Source organism: Rousettus aegyptiacus, unplaced genomic scaffold (genome assembly GCF_014176215.1).
Source record: "Rousettus aegyptiacus isolate mRouAeg1 unplaced genomic scaffold, mRouAeg1.p scaffold_m13_p_6, whole genome shotgun sequence".
NCBI lineage: Eukaryota > Metazoa > Chordata > Mammalia > Chiroptera > Pteropodidae > Rousettus > Rousettus aegyptiacus.
This window is the reverse complement of record NW_023416309.1, coordinates 50,572,173-50,587,810: the sequence shown is the minus strand read 5'-3', so window position 1 is coordinate 50,587,810 and position 15,638 is coordinate 50,572,173. Positions and strand designations below refer to the sequence as shown.

The following is a 15,638-nucleotide window of genomic DNA, read 5'->3' as shown; positions in this document are numbered from 1 at the left end:
CAGCATAGCATGTACCTGCACAGAGCAGAGGGCTGGGTCAGGGACTTCTCCCAGGTGCCATTTCTCTAGAGCAGTGGCATTCCAAATCTAGCCTACAAGGGCACCAAATTCTGATTCAGGAAGTGGGGCTTGATAATTTGCATTTCTGGAGCATCGCCTGAGATGCTGCTGCTGGTCTGGGGTCCACACTTAGAGAGTCACCAAATTCGGGCAGCGGTCCCCAACCTTTTTGACACCAGGGACCGGCACTCTTTTAAGAATCTAATGCCTGATGATCTGAGGCAGAGCTGAGGCGGTGATGCTAATGCTGGGGAGAAGCCGCAAATACAGATGAAGCTTTGCTCCCTCACCCGCCGCTTGCCTCCTGCTATGTGACCCAGTTCCTAACAGGCTGCCGACAGTACTCTTCCGCAGCCTTGGGGGATGTTGACCAGGTGACCTAGGCTGATGGACCTCATCCTCCTCTCAAAGGAATCTGCAAAGGGAGGATAAGAAGGCGTGGCAGCCAGATGGGCCTGCAGGATATTGACAGTTAGGCGGGGACACAGAAGAGTCAGCACAATTGTGGCTAGGGTAACAACAGATATGATATTTTTATATTTTTAGACTGCAAGAACTTAAACAAAAAGCATGCCCACTAATTCTATCATTACACTACATTGGGCCTAGTGAAGATTACTCATGTCCACTTAAGTCACATTTTGGCTTCTTGAACACACAATTCACATCCAAATGGTAGCAAAGTCCAAGAACTAAAATTTAAAAGTCAAACATTAATCCTTCTTACAGTGCTATTGAGGGTGAATACAAGCTTGAGAATCTGTGGTCTTCTTTTCAAAATCTGACTCTAACTCTTACCTGCTCTATGACTTTGACTTTGACCTTTCTGGACCCCGGTGTCCTCTCCTGTAAAAAAAAAAAAAAAAAAGAGGCTCACCTGACTGGTCAGATTATTTGGTGTTGAGTGACACAGGCCTGTGAGTCATCGGGCACAGTGACTGGCTCTAAGTAAAGGCAGATGTTAGTGCAGTGTCTGGAAGCAATTAGATGCACCTGCTGTTTCTGCTTGTCTGTGCCGAACCTGTAACACCGAGATGTTTGTCACGAGTATTGATCTGAAAGTAACTGGAGCTGTAGAGTATAGCACTCGGATTCATTCATTTATTCATTCATTCACTCACTCAACAAATACTTACTGAACATCTGCTTTATAGTGGGCATAATCCCAAGTGTTCACCTTCTCGTGATGAAGGCAAAACGATTAACAAAGCGAAGTCATAAAAGAGAAAGTGATGGAGAGGTGACGTGGGCTGGAAGGCTGAAGCTGGTCCCTCCTTCAGACGCAGAGCCCGCCAGGGAGTCAGTGAGAGGTCTCAGTGGGGACCTTTGAGATCACCGTGAATGGGTCCAAATAAGCCTTAAGATCACCTGGATGGGTAGATGGTTGAGGGAACAGTTTATTATCAAAATAGCTTATGTGGACCATGCAAATAAGCTCCTCTGCCCTGAAGAAAAAAGGGAGGAATGTAGTTTTAAATTTAGCTGAGAGCTTTAGGATAAAATGTAGGGAAAAGGGCTAGGCAGGGGGCAAGGGGCTGGGAGTGTACTGTTAACACGAAGATGTTAAACATGAAAGTGGATTCCAAAGAAGAGTTATGGATTCTGGGGGGATGGGGCGGCGGGAATTATCATCTGATGGCAGTGGAATAAGGAATTTATTCTTTTGACATATAATGCCATGATTCCCTGTCTCCTCAGCAATGCCCCATCAGGAAAGGAAGATATTAGAGACCAGCTATTTGCTGAGCTCAAGGTCTCTGTTGACCTTAAAACAACTTGCCTGAAAGAAAAGTGACCTAGTGTATATTTACTATTGAGCATAGTTTTCCTTAGGAGGTTGGCAACCCTATTAAAGATTAATAGGGGATCTTATTTTCATGTGTTTCTGCTTAACGCCTGTTTGTGCAAGCGCAGGCTGTCCGCCATCCAGACCTCCCTTTGCCTTCCCCTTGCCGCACACCCTCCCGGGGCAGCAGAAACTAGGCTCCTTCGGTGTGGAGAAGGTGAATTAACCAGCTGCTGAGCAGAGCTCGGAGCTTGGGGCACAGGTACCACAGAGGTACTTAGTGCTCGTTCTTTGGGTGTGGGGTGCAGTGAGAGGAGTCTTGCGAATAATTAAAGTCAAGAGAGGCTGTGTAGTTTTAATATTTCATCTTCTGGGAACTCCCAGGGAAGCAAGGTTTAACTGAAGGAGGCTGGGCAGCATTGGGATAATTTCTAGAATATACCTGTGTTTCCCTATAGTAATTAGACTTTGGTTTCTCTGGCTATAGTCATCATGATGCAACACTTCCTTGTTAGGGTGCAGACAGCACCTCCTTAAATTTACACAGGCCTGATGCCAGCCGAGCCAGCCGAGCCAGCAGAGGGCATCACGTGGGGACCACATGTAGGGTCCTGTAGCATCGCCTTGGCCTGTTTCCTTGGGCGTGATTCCATTGCCCTATAAAACACATTTCTCTGCCTGAAGGTGTGGAGAACTCACAGGGGAACCACCACTCCCCCTGCCCCTAGTCTTCATGGTAGGAATGGGTCTGATGTTGATCCTGGGTTTATTGAGCATCCACAGACCTTGAGCAGGTAGGTTAGTGACCTCAGAATAAAATGTTTCATATGCCAAGTTATTAGCAGATGGATTCGAAGGGAAACAGCTCTACCCTAGGGCTTTCTGGAAGTCTCGAGGTCGGAGTGGACCTTCTGGGCTGGTCCGGAGCAGAACGGAAGACACCAGCACTGATGAGTCTTGTCCTCGTCTAGGAGTCTGGAACAGTCGTAAACAGGTGCTCGCTGCCAGCTATGCCTAATTGTCTGGTAACACTTCGAAGGACTTGGTGTCATTCATTCAGAGTAAATTAAGCTTCAGAGAAGTTAGGGTACTTGTCCAAAATGTCATGGTTAGTAAGTGGTCAGATAGAAATTTAAGTTGTGGTCCATTTTCAAACTCTGTATTCAAAACCCCTACTGTATACTGCTTGTTAGTAGTGGCTTAGTCATCTGTTGCTCATGTAACAAATTACCACAAGCGTGGTGGCTTTAAACAACACGAATTTACTTGCTTCCAGTTCTGGAGGCCTACACAGATCTTACTGGGCTGAAACCAAGGTGTCCGCAGAGCTAAATTCCTTCTGGAGCCTCTGAGGCTAAATTCGCTTTCTTGCCTTTTCCCCACCCTCATTTCTTGGCTCGTGGCCCCTCCCTCCATCTTCAAAATCGGCAAAGGCCAGACCAGCCTTTCTCATATCGCATCGCTCTGCCTTCTTCATCTTGTCTCCATTTTCCACTTTTAAGGACTCTTGTGTTGCCACCGGGCCCACCCTGACAATCCAGGATCATCTTTCTCCCTTCAGGCCCCCAGCCACGTCAGGTGACATACTCACGGGTTCCAGGGATTAGAGTGTAGACATCTTCTGGGACCACTGTTCTGTCTACCACAAGTCTTGTTTCTTCCGAGAGCTTCTATCTTGATTTTAATTTTGGTATATCATGAATAGTGGAACCAGTTATCCCCCCCTCTTCCCAGAGGCTCCCCAAAAGCACAGAGCCAAATAAGTAGCTTTCATCTAGCCGTCTATACCAGCTGTAACACTACCTCTGTCTTATCTACCAATGGCCCCTAATTCCCTCACTGTTGTTTACTTTTATTCTGTTGCATCAAAGCTACAACACAGTACATCTCAAAATGCTATCTGAAGCAAGAGAGGGGATACATAATTAAATGAAACCGTGATGGAGCTCCTTGGGTTCCAGGATGAGTGTGCGGCAGCTTCTGGAATTCACTCCTGAAGATGGAGGTACCTGCAGAATTCTTTCTACATGAAGCGAATCCACACCATGCTGGTCTGACATTCTACGCTCTGGTTCTACTGGTGAAAGATTGGTTGAGCATCTAGATTTCTGTTTCTCCTTGTGGCCCAGAGTCACAAACCCGCCATCTCTCATCAGAAAGCTATTGGCTGTCTGAGAGTTTTATGATAATTCCAGCATCCAGAAAACCTCCAATTTGTTTTCTCCCTCAATTTCTTCCCATAAAAACAAGTACTGCCAAAGCTAGGTTTTCTGCACTAATGGACATGTCGTCGCGTGGATAGTACAAAACAACTTTATTGACTTGGCGACATCGCATAGTGTTGTTTGTAATATTTCTGTGCTCCCGTTATGACTTACAGCCTGCTTATACCAGGCCCGTCAGGATGTGCGTTGGAAAGACTGGCTGACGGGGGTGGCGTGGGGGGTGGGAAGGGGGTCCTGGCCGAAGGGCAGCCTGGAGCATCTGATCAAAGGCTGCCCAGAGCCCTTTCTGCGTTGGAATGGATTCCCTCGCCAACTACCATAATGTGCTTTTCACATTTGCCATGTAGAGATTAGCCGTCAAACCCTGTCAGCCTCTCTGCGGATGTTGATTGATGGCTGTCAGTGTTCAGGCAAGGTGGCTTCGTGAGGGATGTTGCGATTGATCGGATGCTGACCTGGACCTCCCTCGGGGCTGCTGCAGTGTGATGTGATCAGAAAGGCTAAGGCGATATCACATCTCTGCCCTGCAGCCTGCTTTCAGCCAGCCTTCCCCTGGAGAGATACCCCCAGGAGGACGCGTGGGCAGAAATGATGCTCGGCATCACTCGCGTTCCCTGCACTCCTTCTGCCATGGGCGAGGCTTTCTCACAGCCCTGGGGTCAAGCCCGGAGGGCAGTGACTGCAGCCTCTGGTGCCCCAGGCGCTGGGACAGAAGCTCCCAAGAAGCCAGATGGGCAACCGGGATCGGGGTTCCTCAGGGTGAGTGGGGAGCGGGAGTTTGTTAAAGAGGTCATAGCCTCCTGAGTATCAGAATGAAGCTGGCAGGGACTCAGGGGAAATAGGCATCGATCTCTGCTTAGCCACAAGGCCCTTCCTGTCCCAGGAAACAGAGGTGCCAGGCGAGTCTTGAAGGCTTCTTGGACGTCAGAGTGCTCCTTCCCAACAACATGGTGCCATGGTCTGACTTAGACCCTGAGAAGCACATCAGTCAGCCTAGGCTTTAATCATCCCACCAGGAGTGGGAATCCATGTTCAGGGGCTGAGGGACACAAGACATGTGGACCTTTGGCATCTTTGGCTGGAGTGTGTGACCGCCCCCTCCTCCGCCACAGGGCCTCCGCTTCGGAGTGGACAGGTTCATTCCCAGACTGGAGGCGGACCTGGTCTCTCTAAAGGGCCTCCTGACCCCCGCCCCCTGGCCCACAGCTGGCCCCTGGGCAAACGCTGGGCCTTTGCTCCGGGAAGCCAGCATGCGCAGCCCAAAGCGGGGAGCAGCAAGGCCAGAAAACATCCCCTGCGAAATGTATTTAACATAGGCTCTGATTTGCTAAAGGATGCTCTCCAGATGCGCTCTCTCCTGCAGGCTGTCGGAGAAGAAGGGCTACGGTAATTTTCTAAAAACAGAAAGTGAAAAATCTGTTTTGTGTCACTGTACCAGAAAATTACCATTCCAGGGCTCTTGCTTTTGTCGTCCTGGGTCTAATATTAGCTGCATGTTTTTCAAATTATTTTTATTCTGCATAAGAGATTAGCAGTATTAACAAACTCACTGATATTTAGTCATTTTAAACATATGTCTTTGTTCCCCTAAACCCCTGAGAAAATAAAATAGCTTTTCTTAAAATGCCTTTACTTTATGACCTCATATGACCGAGAGGTTTTAAGTCACGCCACAGGATTCCTGACTTCTCAAATTCGTTTTGGTCAAAGTTGCTGCCTTCAGTTACACAGATGTAGCCCGTTCAAAGTATGTCACACAGGGAGGCAGCGAAGATGGGCAAAGGTGTGTGTTTTTGCAGCAAGGGTCTGACATTGGAACAGACCAGAGGCTGGGGAGAAAAAAATGAAGGGATGGGAAGTAAATATTTATTGGGCAACGTGTATTCTGGGTTCTGAGCGAGGCACATTGTCTAACTGTCATTTAGACCTCACAGTAGCCATTTAAAGTATTTTTGGATAGCATCGGCCCCATTTTCCAGGTGAAGAAACTGAGGGCTGCATACATGAAATAACCTGGGAAGGTGTGAGAGCATAAAATATGGAAACAGGTGTGTGTCGCCCCCAAGCCTGTCATCCTTTGCTTCCTCTAACCGACTCATCACGAAAGCATTCAGAAGCTAAATGGCTCGCATTGAAAACCGAGACTCTAGAGAAAAACACTAGGGATTTCTTACACAAGTGGATTAACAAAGTGATCCTGTGCCCAGGGTTCTGGGTTTCTCCCCGGTCAGCAGGTCTTGCTATCCTCAGTTGGGCACTGGTGAGGTCCAAAGAGCCACAGTACAGGGAAGCCTTACTCATGGGCAGACTCCACGGCCTCTTCTGCACAGTCCCGGCTGCATCGTCTGGCTCCTGCGGTGCTCCGGCATTGCATTCAGAGAGCTCGCTGAGGCCGCGGTGGCGGAACAGTAGAATGGGGGCTGATGGTGGCAGAGGAAGAGCAGTTATGCACCTGGTGACTTAAATCCCAGAAAAATTCAAGTCCAACGCCCTCTGCATTTTTCCTTCTAGGGCAATTCCTCTTCGCATTGAGGGCCATCTGCCACCACCCACCATGTACTTAACTCTGGGCAGGACCTTCACCTCTTTGGTCCTGAGCTTGTATGTGAGAAGAGGGGATCTTCTAGAAAAATCCTGGTCTCTATACTCAAAGGAAACCAAATGCCTTGACATTAAAATCATGTGTAATGGCAGAATGCAGTCATGGGAAGGGGAATAATAATGTTTTGAAAACAAATGTCCCTTCCACCCCACCCCAAGTAGCTTCAAGCGTCCCATGGACTGTGTTTCTGAAGTGCGAGGGAAATCCAAGAATTTAAGTAAGTAAGCAACGTATTTAGGAATTTGTGTTAATTAGCATCAGGGCCTGGATCTCATTCAAGATCTGACTACTCTTAGTCCAAGGCTCAGTCCCCCCAGTCATTTTACTTGTGTCCAAGTGTGGGTTTGTCCCGGAGAAACATTTAAGGGATTAGGATAATCCAGGATGAGTTAAACTGGGCATTTCTAGTAGGATTTTTACCCATTTGCCATAACACTATTTTTCTAAAAGTGTTACAGAAAAAGTAGACAAACGATTTTTTCCCCACTGTCAAAAGACCATCTGCTGTTTGAGAAGACTCTCCTAGATTTTATCATTATAATCATTTTTCTATTTCCAGTTAGCAGCATGCTTCCTTTAATATATTTTCTGCATAAACCACTGTTTTCTCTTCAGCAGATTTCCTAAGGCCAACTTGGCATTTGCCAGCATTTTCCTCCTCTTTAAGGGTAGGAAATTTTCTCTTTCGGAGGGAGATACATTTTTACATTAGTGCCTATTCATTTCATTTTCATTTTCTCAGAGGAAAAAAAAAACAATCAACGTTCATCACTGCTGTCGTCATGGAGATTTCATGTCTCCAAAAGAAATCCAATTGTGGATTTTCTTTGTTAATCCTACACTGGATATTAAAGCTTTCTGGTTTGGATCTCTGTAGCCCAGGTGGGGGCACTATTCAAACAGATTACAGCATGATTCTTAACCCGGAGTGTACAGAGGGGCTGTCCTGGCTGGGTGCTGGGGCTGTGGGATAGCGGGCCTGTCCTCCCTCATTCCCGTTTTTCCCCTTGTGGCCCCACTGTGTGCTGAGTGTCCATGCCCCCAGTCTGCGGTCTTGACTTCCGTTCTGTCGGTGTTCACCGCTCAGCGCATCCTTCTTCCTTCCTCCCCTTCCAGCCCTCAGTTCTTCCCTCTGGTTCACCGCTGGCTGCAGCCTCCTAAGTAATCATTTCTACTTTCCTGCCCTTCTCATTGCGGCTACAACAGTCAGGGCACAGAGTAGTAAGTTTCGAGTAAATCTTTGCGAAACAATAGAGAGATCCAAGAGTCTTCCTAAGATGCACATCCGATCCTGTCATTTCTGTTTAAAGTCCTTCGGTGTCTCCCATTGCTTGTAGGATAAAGTCCAAACACTTGGGTCATTGCCAGCGCCGTCCCTCGTCACCCACCATTTGTATCCTGTGGCCCCGCTGGCCCCAGGGAATGGCTCACAATGGTCTGGATGATACACGTGTTGAGTGCCGTGGTCGAGAATGATCTCGGCTCTGGAGTCAGAGCGGATGTGGTCCCATTCCACCTCTGCCACCTGGAGGGAGTTACGTCACCTCTCGTTGCGTCAGTTTCTTCATCTGTAAAACGGGGCCCATAGTATCACCTGCTCAGGTCGTCGTGTGAATAGACGTGTGACTACATGGTGAGCACTGAGATCAGGGCCTGGCACACACACACACTTTGGTATTGTAACCCTGGGGTGATTGAGTGTGGTTACTTTCCCGTATGCTGCCTCCTTCTGCCTGGAATACCCCACTCTACCTTTACCTGATCAATCCTACACATCCTCCCAAATTTCAGCCCCAATATCACGGCCTCTCTGAAACCAGCTTCTGTAGCTGTGCAGTGTTAAAAGCTTCAGATGTGGGATCAGAATGTGTGGTTTTAAAATCGCGCTTCTACTACTCACGATTTTACTCCAGTCTAAATGTGGTAGGCTGTGTTTTCCACACCTGCAAAATTAGGATAATAAAATAATGGCCCCTACCTTGTTAGAGTTGTCAGGAAAAAATATAATGCATGTAAAAACATACCTGGCATATTTTAAATACTTCATTCATGTTAGGTATTATTTTTATTAGCAGCTTTTCTTACCTTTTATCAAGAACTAGCCACTGTATTATTATAATCTTTCTACTTGTTTCTTTCAGCTTCTAGACTGTCAGTTGAGTTCAAGGGCAGAGAAATTATTTATCATTAGATCACAAGCATCTGACACATCATTCAGTCAATGGAACGGACAAGAATTTAGCTGCTTTGTCAATACGTGAAACCATTTACACACTTTGCTTTAAGAGAAGGAAGGAAGAAGTTAGGAAGGAGGCATCTGGGCCTGGTTCCTTTCTTTGGAAGGTTCCAATGACTGGAGGCTAACCGGTGCTACAGCATTCCATTTGGGCCAGAGGTGACTGGGAATGGGAGAGGACACCTGTCCAGAAAGGACTGGAACCGACCCCCAGGACATGCACGTTTTATCAGCAGGATCGACCACATCGTACTGGATCTCAAACAGGCTGTGCTGAGGGATATTTAACAACTGGTTCTCTAAGAACCACACAGAGCCCTCATTTGCAGCGTCTGCTGATTGCCATGGTGTAAATTCCCCTACCAAGCCCGCTTTCGAGCTACCACTGTGATGTTAACCGACTTGCAGAACTCCTGAAAATTTACCAGTCAGCCGGTAATGAGCTGGCTTCAGCACACGACTGTATAAACTTCTCGCTGCAGCTTTTCCGTCTGTAAATGTGAATTTTCTAATGTGACCATCCTGTCTCCATGTAGCTGGGTCGAATGCGAAGGAGCCATGGAAACGGTGGTGTTTTAGTGCTGCTGCATGTGCTCGCGATTCTTTCAAAACCCCCTTTCCCTCCACTGGCCATGCTTGCCTTAGAGCCAAGATCTGTGTTGATGATCTCTCGAAAACCAGCCTGTCCAAGGTTCTGCTCAGAGCAGTACATCTCGTTTTATTCTCCCAATCAGGGTTATGCTCCCTGCAGCAGACTGACTCAATTAGCCTTTCATTCCAGAGTCCAATTGTGAGTCAATTCTGAGGTTGTTAAGCAAAATGAGTCTAGTGGCAATAGCCTCGTGCTGAAGGACAGCAATTCGCATCACAGGGCTGGCTGTGCAGCTAATGGTCGACTCGAGAGACCACGAGAGACAGGAGACACGTGGACAAAGCGACCTTCCTTCCATGTCTGGGGGAAGGGCCCGGAGCACAGGGATGCCAGGGCGGAGAGCCGATCACGTTGTGTGCACAACTCGGAGCCTCAGCTGCCTGAGTTGCACTTGGCCTATGCAGGGTTAGAAGCCTAGTACCACTAAATCATTAACTTTCACGACCAGGAAGATACTTCTGAAATTAACACTCAATCCAAGCTGGATGCCATTGGAGCCAGTTGAGTAAGCCTGAGCCACCTTTAGGGATTTCCTCCGAAAAATAAATCCTTTAACCAGGCTACAGAAAATGGCCAGGTTTTATGTGCTTCAGTGTGTTCAATTAGAGTCAGAAAACACCAGCGAGGCTCCAACGGTGGGAGAGATCGGGGTGCACGCATGCGCGCGCACACACACACACACACGTGCATGCACAAGTCTCATGTGGAGGACTTTGCCAAGCCACTTAGCTCTGCACATGGCCCTGCCTGGGAAGCCATATAAAGGGCCTCTCTGAGGAGTGTCAGGTGCCGTGCAGAGAAAATAAAGCAGAGCTCCAGCATCTGCCCCGGGGACTCACAGCGAGGGAACCAGGCACAGGACATACGGAGTGCACAGATCGGCACAGATAGGGAGGCTCAGACACGCCTGGCTTGCAAGGGTTCAGGGAGAGACCAGTCTCGCGGCGCAGGCGTCGCAGTGCGCTGTGAGCTTGGATGATTTCATCAGGCCTTTAGATCCCCTTCTAGTTCAAGTTGCGGTAAAGGGGCACCCGTGTGCTTCCCGCCCAGCTTTTACAAACCTTTGCGACCATCACACATCTCACTGTGCTCTGTCCGTGTGTTTATATATCATAAAATTCACTAAGTAAATACAGTTTCTTGAGAGGAAAGAAGTAAAAACAGCCCTGGGTATGTTGCCTGCCAACTCGGGGGAGCTACGGAGAAGAAAGCCGAGACAACCGTTCATTGTCTCCCATAATTGCCAGATAATTGGAATTCTCTGGCAGCCCTTTGTGTTCTTCACACAGAAACAGAGCTGTTGTCTGCTGAGATGACCTCAGAGGTGGCCCAGCTCTCAAGCAGGGTTTCTCCAACAATATCCTCTTCAGATTAAAAGAGCCAGTTGGTCACAAAGAGGCCTCTTCCTCCCCCAGACCAGCATGTCTGTGGCCCCCTCTCTATTTCTGGGTCTCTGCAACTTTGCCACCACCCAGGGCCTCTGGGTGGACTGCGCTGGCCTCTGGGGAATTTGCAAACTACAGACAGATGCCGCATTTTGATCAGTGGACCCTCTAGGCACCACCTCCAACTGCAGGCCCATCACACCCAGTCAGAGACAGTGAAACCACGGCCAAAGTGAGCGTCACCTTGTCCCTCTTGGCCTTTTCCTTCAGTTCCAGAAAGGCGAGCTCCTCCCCGTTGTCACTTGGCTGAATGAAATGACTGCCCCAGTGCTAGCGGATGAGAGATGACTTACAAGACAGATACACATATTTTTAAAGCCAGTAGGAATTACAGGCGCAGATGGGCCGTAGGATCCTACTTTGATGCCAGGGACATGTTTCTGTATAAAGTAAATATTTTCCCAGTGTGGATCTCCCGTGAGTGTGTAGAGACGCATATTTCCTAAAGATGCAAATAAGCCTAGTCAGAAATAAATATTGAATGGAAACTTCAAAGCACCTAGATTTTTCTAGTTATAGGCCCTGAAGACTTTTCTGCAAATAAGCAGATACACAGGTGGGCGAGGTCTGGGGGAGGGTGGGGACAGATGGGGGGTTATATAAGAGAGGATGCTAACATTTTAAGAGTTCACGTTTTCTACATTTTTGCGGGGCAGAGAAAGGGCACATCAACAAAGGAAGACAGAAAAGTTATGTCTGTCTAGAGGCTCAGGCTGTTTTAAAGCGCCCTCCCCCCTTTTCTTCTTACTGCAGGTCTCGCCTTGCTGATTTTTTTACCAACTGCCAGCCAGAGTCCAGGTCTGTCAGCAGCTGTCTCAAGGAAAACTATGCAGACTGCCTTCTGGCCTACTCAGGGCTTATTGGTAAGAGAATCAGCACAGGGTAAAAAAAGTCTGGTTCACAAATACTCACAGACTCTTCCCATTGCAGCCGGCCACTGCCTGTGCAAGTAACAGTCTCCCAGAAACCTCCTCTGCTGGGGTTTTGATGTTGGGCCTTGAGGACTCGCCTGTGAAAACAGAAAACACGAGAGTAACGGATGTGCAAAGGCAAAGGCAGGCAGCTAGCAGGGTGAAGACTTGAGAAGTGTCTCGGTTGGAGAACTGACCGTGCAGAACAAAAGTACCGGGAAAAAAAAGTCTGGTTTCGGAAGAGGAAAGCAAGTTGAACCAAGTTAATTGCATTAGGGAACTAATGGCCCTTGGGGAAGAAACCCCCCAACTGCTAGGGTCTTTCTCACCATTAATATTCTTGGTAATTCAGCTCCTGGTTGGTGGGGTGGTTGTGGGGGAGGTGGATTTAGCCTAAACTTTTTTCCCTGAAAATAGACACAACAGAAACTGTGCTTTCTGTCCTTCAAGCCCTGAGGGTTTGGGAGAACCAGGTTGTCAGCATTTGGGGGAACAGTGCAGTTACACCAGGCGCCAGTGAGTTGGAAGAGAGCCAGACCCGAGGTGAATCTGTGCCCATGGATAAGTGGGGCAGGCAGGGGGAAAGGATGGTGCTCCAGGTCTCGGGGACTGCGGAAGCCTTGGTGACGGGGCTCCATCACGATTGACGTTTGAGGACGAATGAACACGTAGCGAAGGCTGTGGAGGCCAGAGGGAAATTGCAGCTGTCAGAAGCGCGATGGCTCAGCCAGGATGTGCGTTCCTGCCGGGGTCACACAAGTCCACCAGGAAGGAGGAACGTCCCACCAAGAATGGCAGCACACACTAAATTCTTTGTCACCAGAATGTCTTCAGCGAGAGTCATCAGGAAGATCAAACAATGGTACTTAATGCGGAGATATTACAGGTGTCTGTGCACTCACCTCAACTTTTTTTGAAGGGACACTTGTGTCCCATTGGGTCATACCTTTCACCGATTACTGACCATTTTTATGGCTATGTCCAATGAGAGTATCTTCCTTAAGTCAGTATTCCAAATGGGCATTCACTCTCTCCTTTTCTTAGATAAGCCTCTAGAAGGGGGTTACTTATCAACTATGGAATTACAGGTTTAGGAAATAACAGAAGTAATCAATATATGCTCATTGTAAAAAGTTTTTAAAAAGATCCAGAGACGCCCAAAGGAGATCTACAAATCAACTCCCAGATAAAATTACTCTTGACACCTCAATCCGTATCCCTCCAGACAAACACGCTTGTTAAATCCTCCACGAGTGCAAGATGCAGGGCTGCCAGGCATTTCTGGCTTGGCAAACTGTTACATGCCTGAGGATGTTGAAAGCCTCATCACTTGGGGGAATGATTGGTCGAGGCAATGCATTCTACAGACCAAAATTCATTTCTCGGTCGCGTCCAGATCTCCCTCTGCGCTGGACATTGGATTCTAACTTCTTTCAGGATAAAGCTTGTGCCTATTTCTTCCATATGTCAGGGAACCACTGTGGGGCCAGGCCCCGTAGTGGCTCATTTTAACCTCTTTGATCAGGGTTTGGGATGCCCGTTCCTGTCTCACCCAAGGTTAGGAGCTTCCTTTCTATTGTGGGATGAAGTTCTCATCTGAAAGCAAAATGGCATATGATGTGGCTCAAGTAAAGAATGTAGAGCCAAGAAAACATGCCCTTGACCCAGAAGAGCTTACAAAGAATTTTTTTTACTGCTTATGAACCCAGTATACCCTGTGGATCACTGACCGCCTGTGACTTCTTACTCTCACACGATATATAAAAAAAGAAAGCTTTTTGGCATGAGGAGGCACTGCCTAGTGTGAGCCACCCAGGAGAAGACATTTGGGTTGTATTAAGTCTAAATGCATTGTTTAGTTGTGCCAGTACAGAATTCATGAGAAAAACCATGGATACAGAAAGATGGCGGCAAGAAAGACCACCCCGTATTTCTTTGAGGACTTTTGAAGACTATTGAGACAATGCTCCAGGAGCCATCAGCTTAGAGAATTTTCACTGTTTATTTCCAATTCATTCGCGACTCGAAAGACTTTATTTAAATCTGTCAAGAGTCTGGTGAGCAGTGGCCTCATTGTGTACATTCAAGATGTAGGGTAACCCACAAGGAGAACTTCAAACCTTCCATGTATTTCTCTGAAGAAGCCATTTGCTTCTGAGGGAAGTGGACTCAATGTCCTAAAAGGATTTTTAAGATATGGAAAACCAGTTCTATCTATTTATGAAGACTAATGACATTTTTTAGAAAAAGCAAGGGATTTGGTAACTCATGCATTCAACGTTAATTCCTTCCTACTCCATGACGTCCATACCATTTCAGGAAAAAAAAAAAATACCCTAAGTGTAGCTCAAGGAGTTCCGTTATGATTTTTTAAGTAAATATGTAAATTATTTTGTGTGCGCATATCAGATAAATTGCCAAGAAAATGCACTGCTTAACATAATTCACCACTCAGCAAGCACAATGTTTGTAATTTTCCACAATGCCTTTGCCATCGGAGGGACATTTGTTTCTTTTCAGGGTCTAGAGAAGTTCAGATCATCGCACAAGAATAAAATACCTTGTTTTATACTCTTCCAGGTACAGTCATGACCCCCAACTACATAGACTCCAGCAGCCTCAGCGTGGCCCCGTGGTGTGACTGCAGCAACAGTGGGAATGACCTGGAAGAGTGCTTGAAGTTCTTGAATTTCTTCAAGGACAATACGTGTCTTAGTGAGTTTTTTTTTTTAAAGCCCGGAAACGAGCATACAAGCACGCTTTCCTCCCTGAGCTCAAGCTGTAACTCCGTATTTCTTGTATCTGCCTCTCTCCTCTCTTTCCTGTCCCTTGTTTTCCTGATCCCTGATGGCGAATCAAATGCCTTTTGGCCACACCGTGTAATGACGCAGCAGGGAACAGAACAAGTGATGAACTGGGTGCTGCCAAGAGAGCAAGAGATTCAAATAACCGAGGGTACATTACGTGGGAAAGAACACTCCTACCCACAGCTCAAATTCTGATCTTGGCAACCAGCACGGAGTGTGTTCCAAAGGTTCTTAAAACCTGGATGCAATATACGATGTGAGGCACTCAGACAAATTAGATGGGGGTGGGCCTCCAAGGGCTGTCTGCGAAAAATTAGAATATTAACATTGGTAGCCCCTTGGATGTTCCGGGTTGGCTCAGAGGACAAGCATCCTTGAGCGAGAGAAGCTGGTGCTGCAGCCGGCAGCCTCGGGGTGGTCGGTTATCTCGGGAGACAGGGACGAGCACTCGGGGGTGCAGGTGGGGGACTCCTGCCTGGAAACAGTATCCGTTATGACTTCAGTATCCTTGAGGCAATTGGGAAATGTTTCCTAAAGGGAGAGGGATGGAGAGAAATGAACGGGTATGAGCATCAGCTTTCATCAGATGCACTTCACAAGCGTGGGGCCAAGTCTCTCTTCTATCCACTGAGATCTGCACGCTCAAGGCGATGACCCAGCTGGGATGCTTGAGTACCCCACTCGCATTTAATTGTGGCAGGCACCATTAATTTATTGGGGTGCCTTCAACTCGATGTACAGAGAGTGTGATTTATACATTAGCACCTTTGCTGTAATCTGCGCAAGAATCCTGGGAGATGTTGGCATTATTATCTTCATTTCACAGTTGAGTAAAGGGCCAGTCTTCACCCAGACCGTCTGTGCCAAAGACACGATCCAAAGGCTGAGTTCCTTCTGCAGTCCTCTGCCCCTCA

At 47.5% G+C, this 15,638-nt stretch overlaps 1 protein-coding gene across 5 annotated transcripts in view; it reads left to right on the top strand.

Moving 5' to 3' along the window:
* The window catches only part of GFRA1 (GDNF family receptor alpha 1), a 196,641-nt gene that overhangs the window by 147,739 nt on the left and 33,264 nt on the right, over window positions 1-15,638 (top strand). For all 5 annotated transcript variants that reach the window (XM_016142494.2, XM_016142491.2, XM_016142490.2 and 2 more), the window contains 2 exons: window positions 11,760-11,869; window positions 14,498-14,632. In XM_016142494.2, the coding sequence (XP_015997980.2) occupies window positions 11,760-11,869; window positions 14,498-14,632 (245 nt within the window). The remainder of the gene's footprint in view (window positions 1-11,759; window positions 11,870-14,497; window positions 14,633-15,638) is intronic.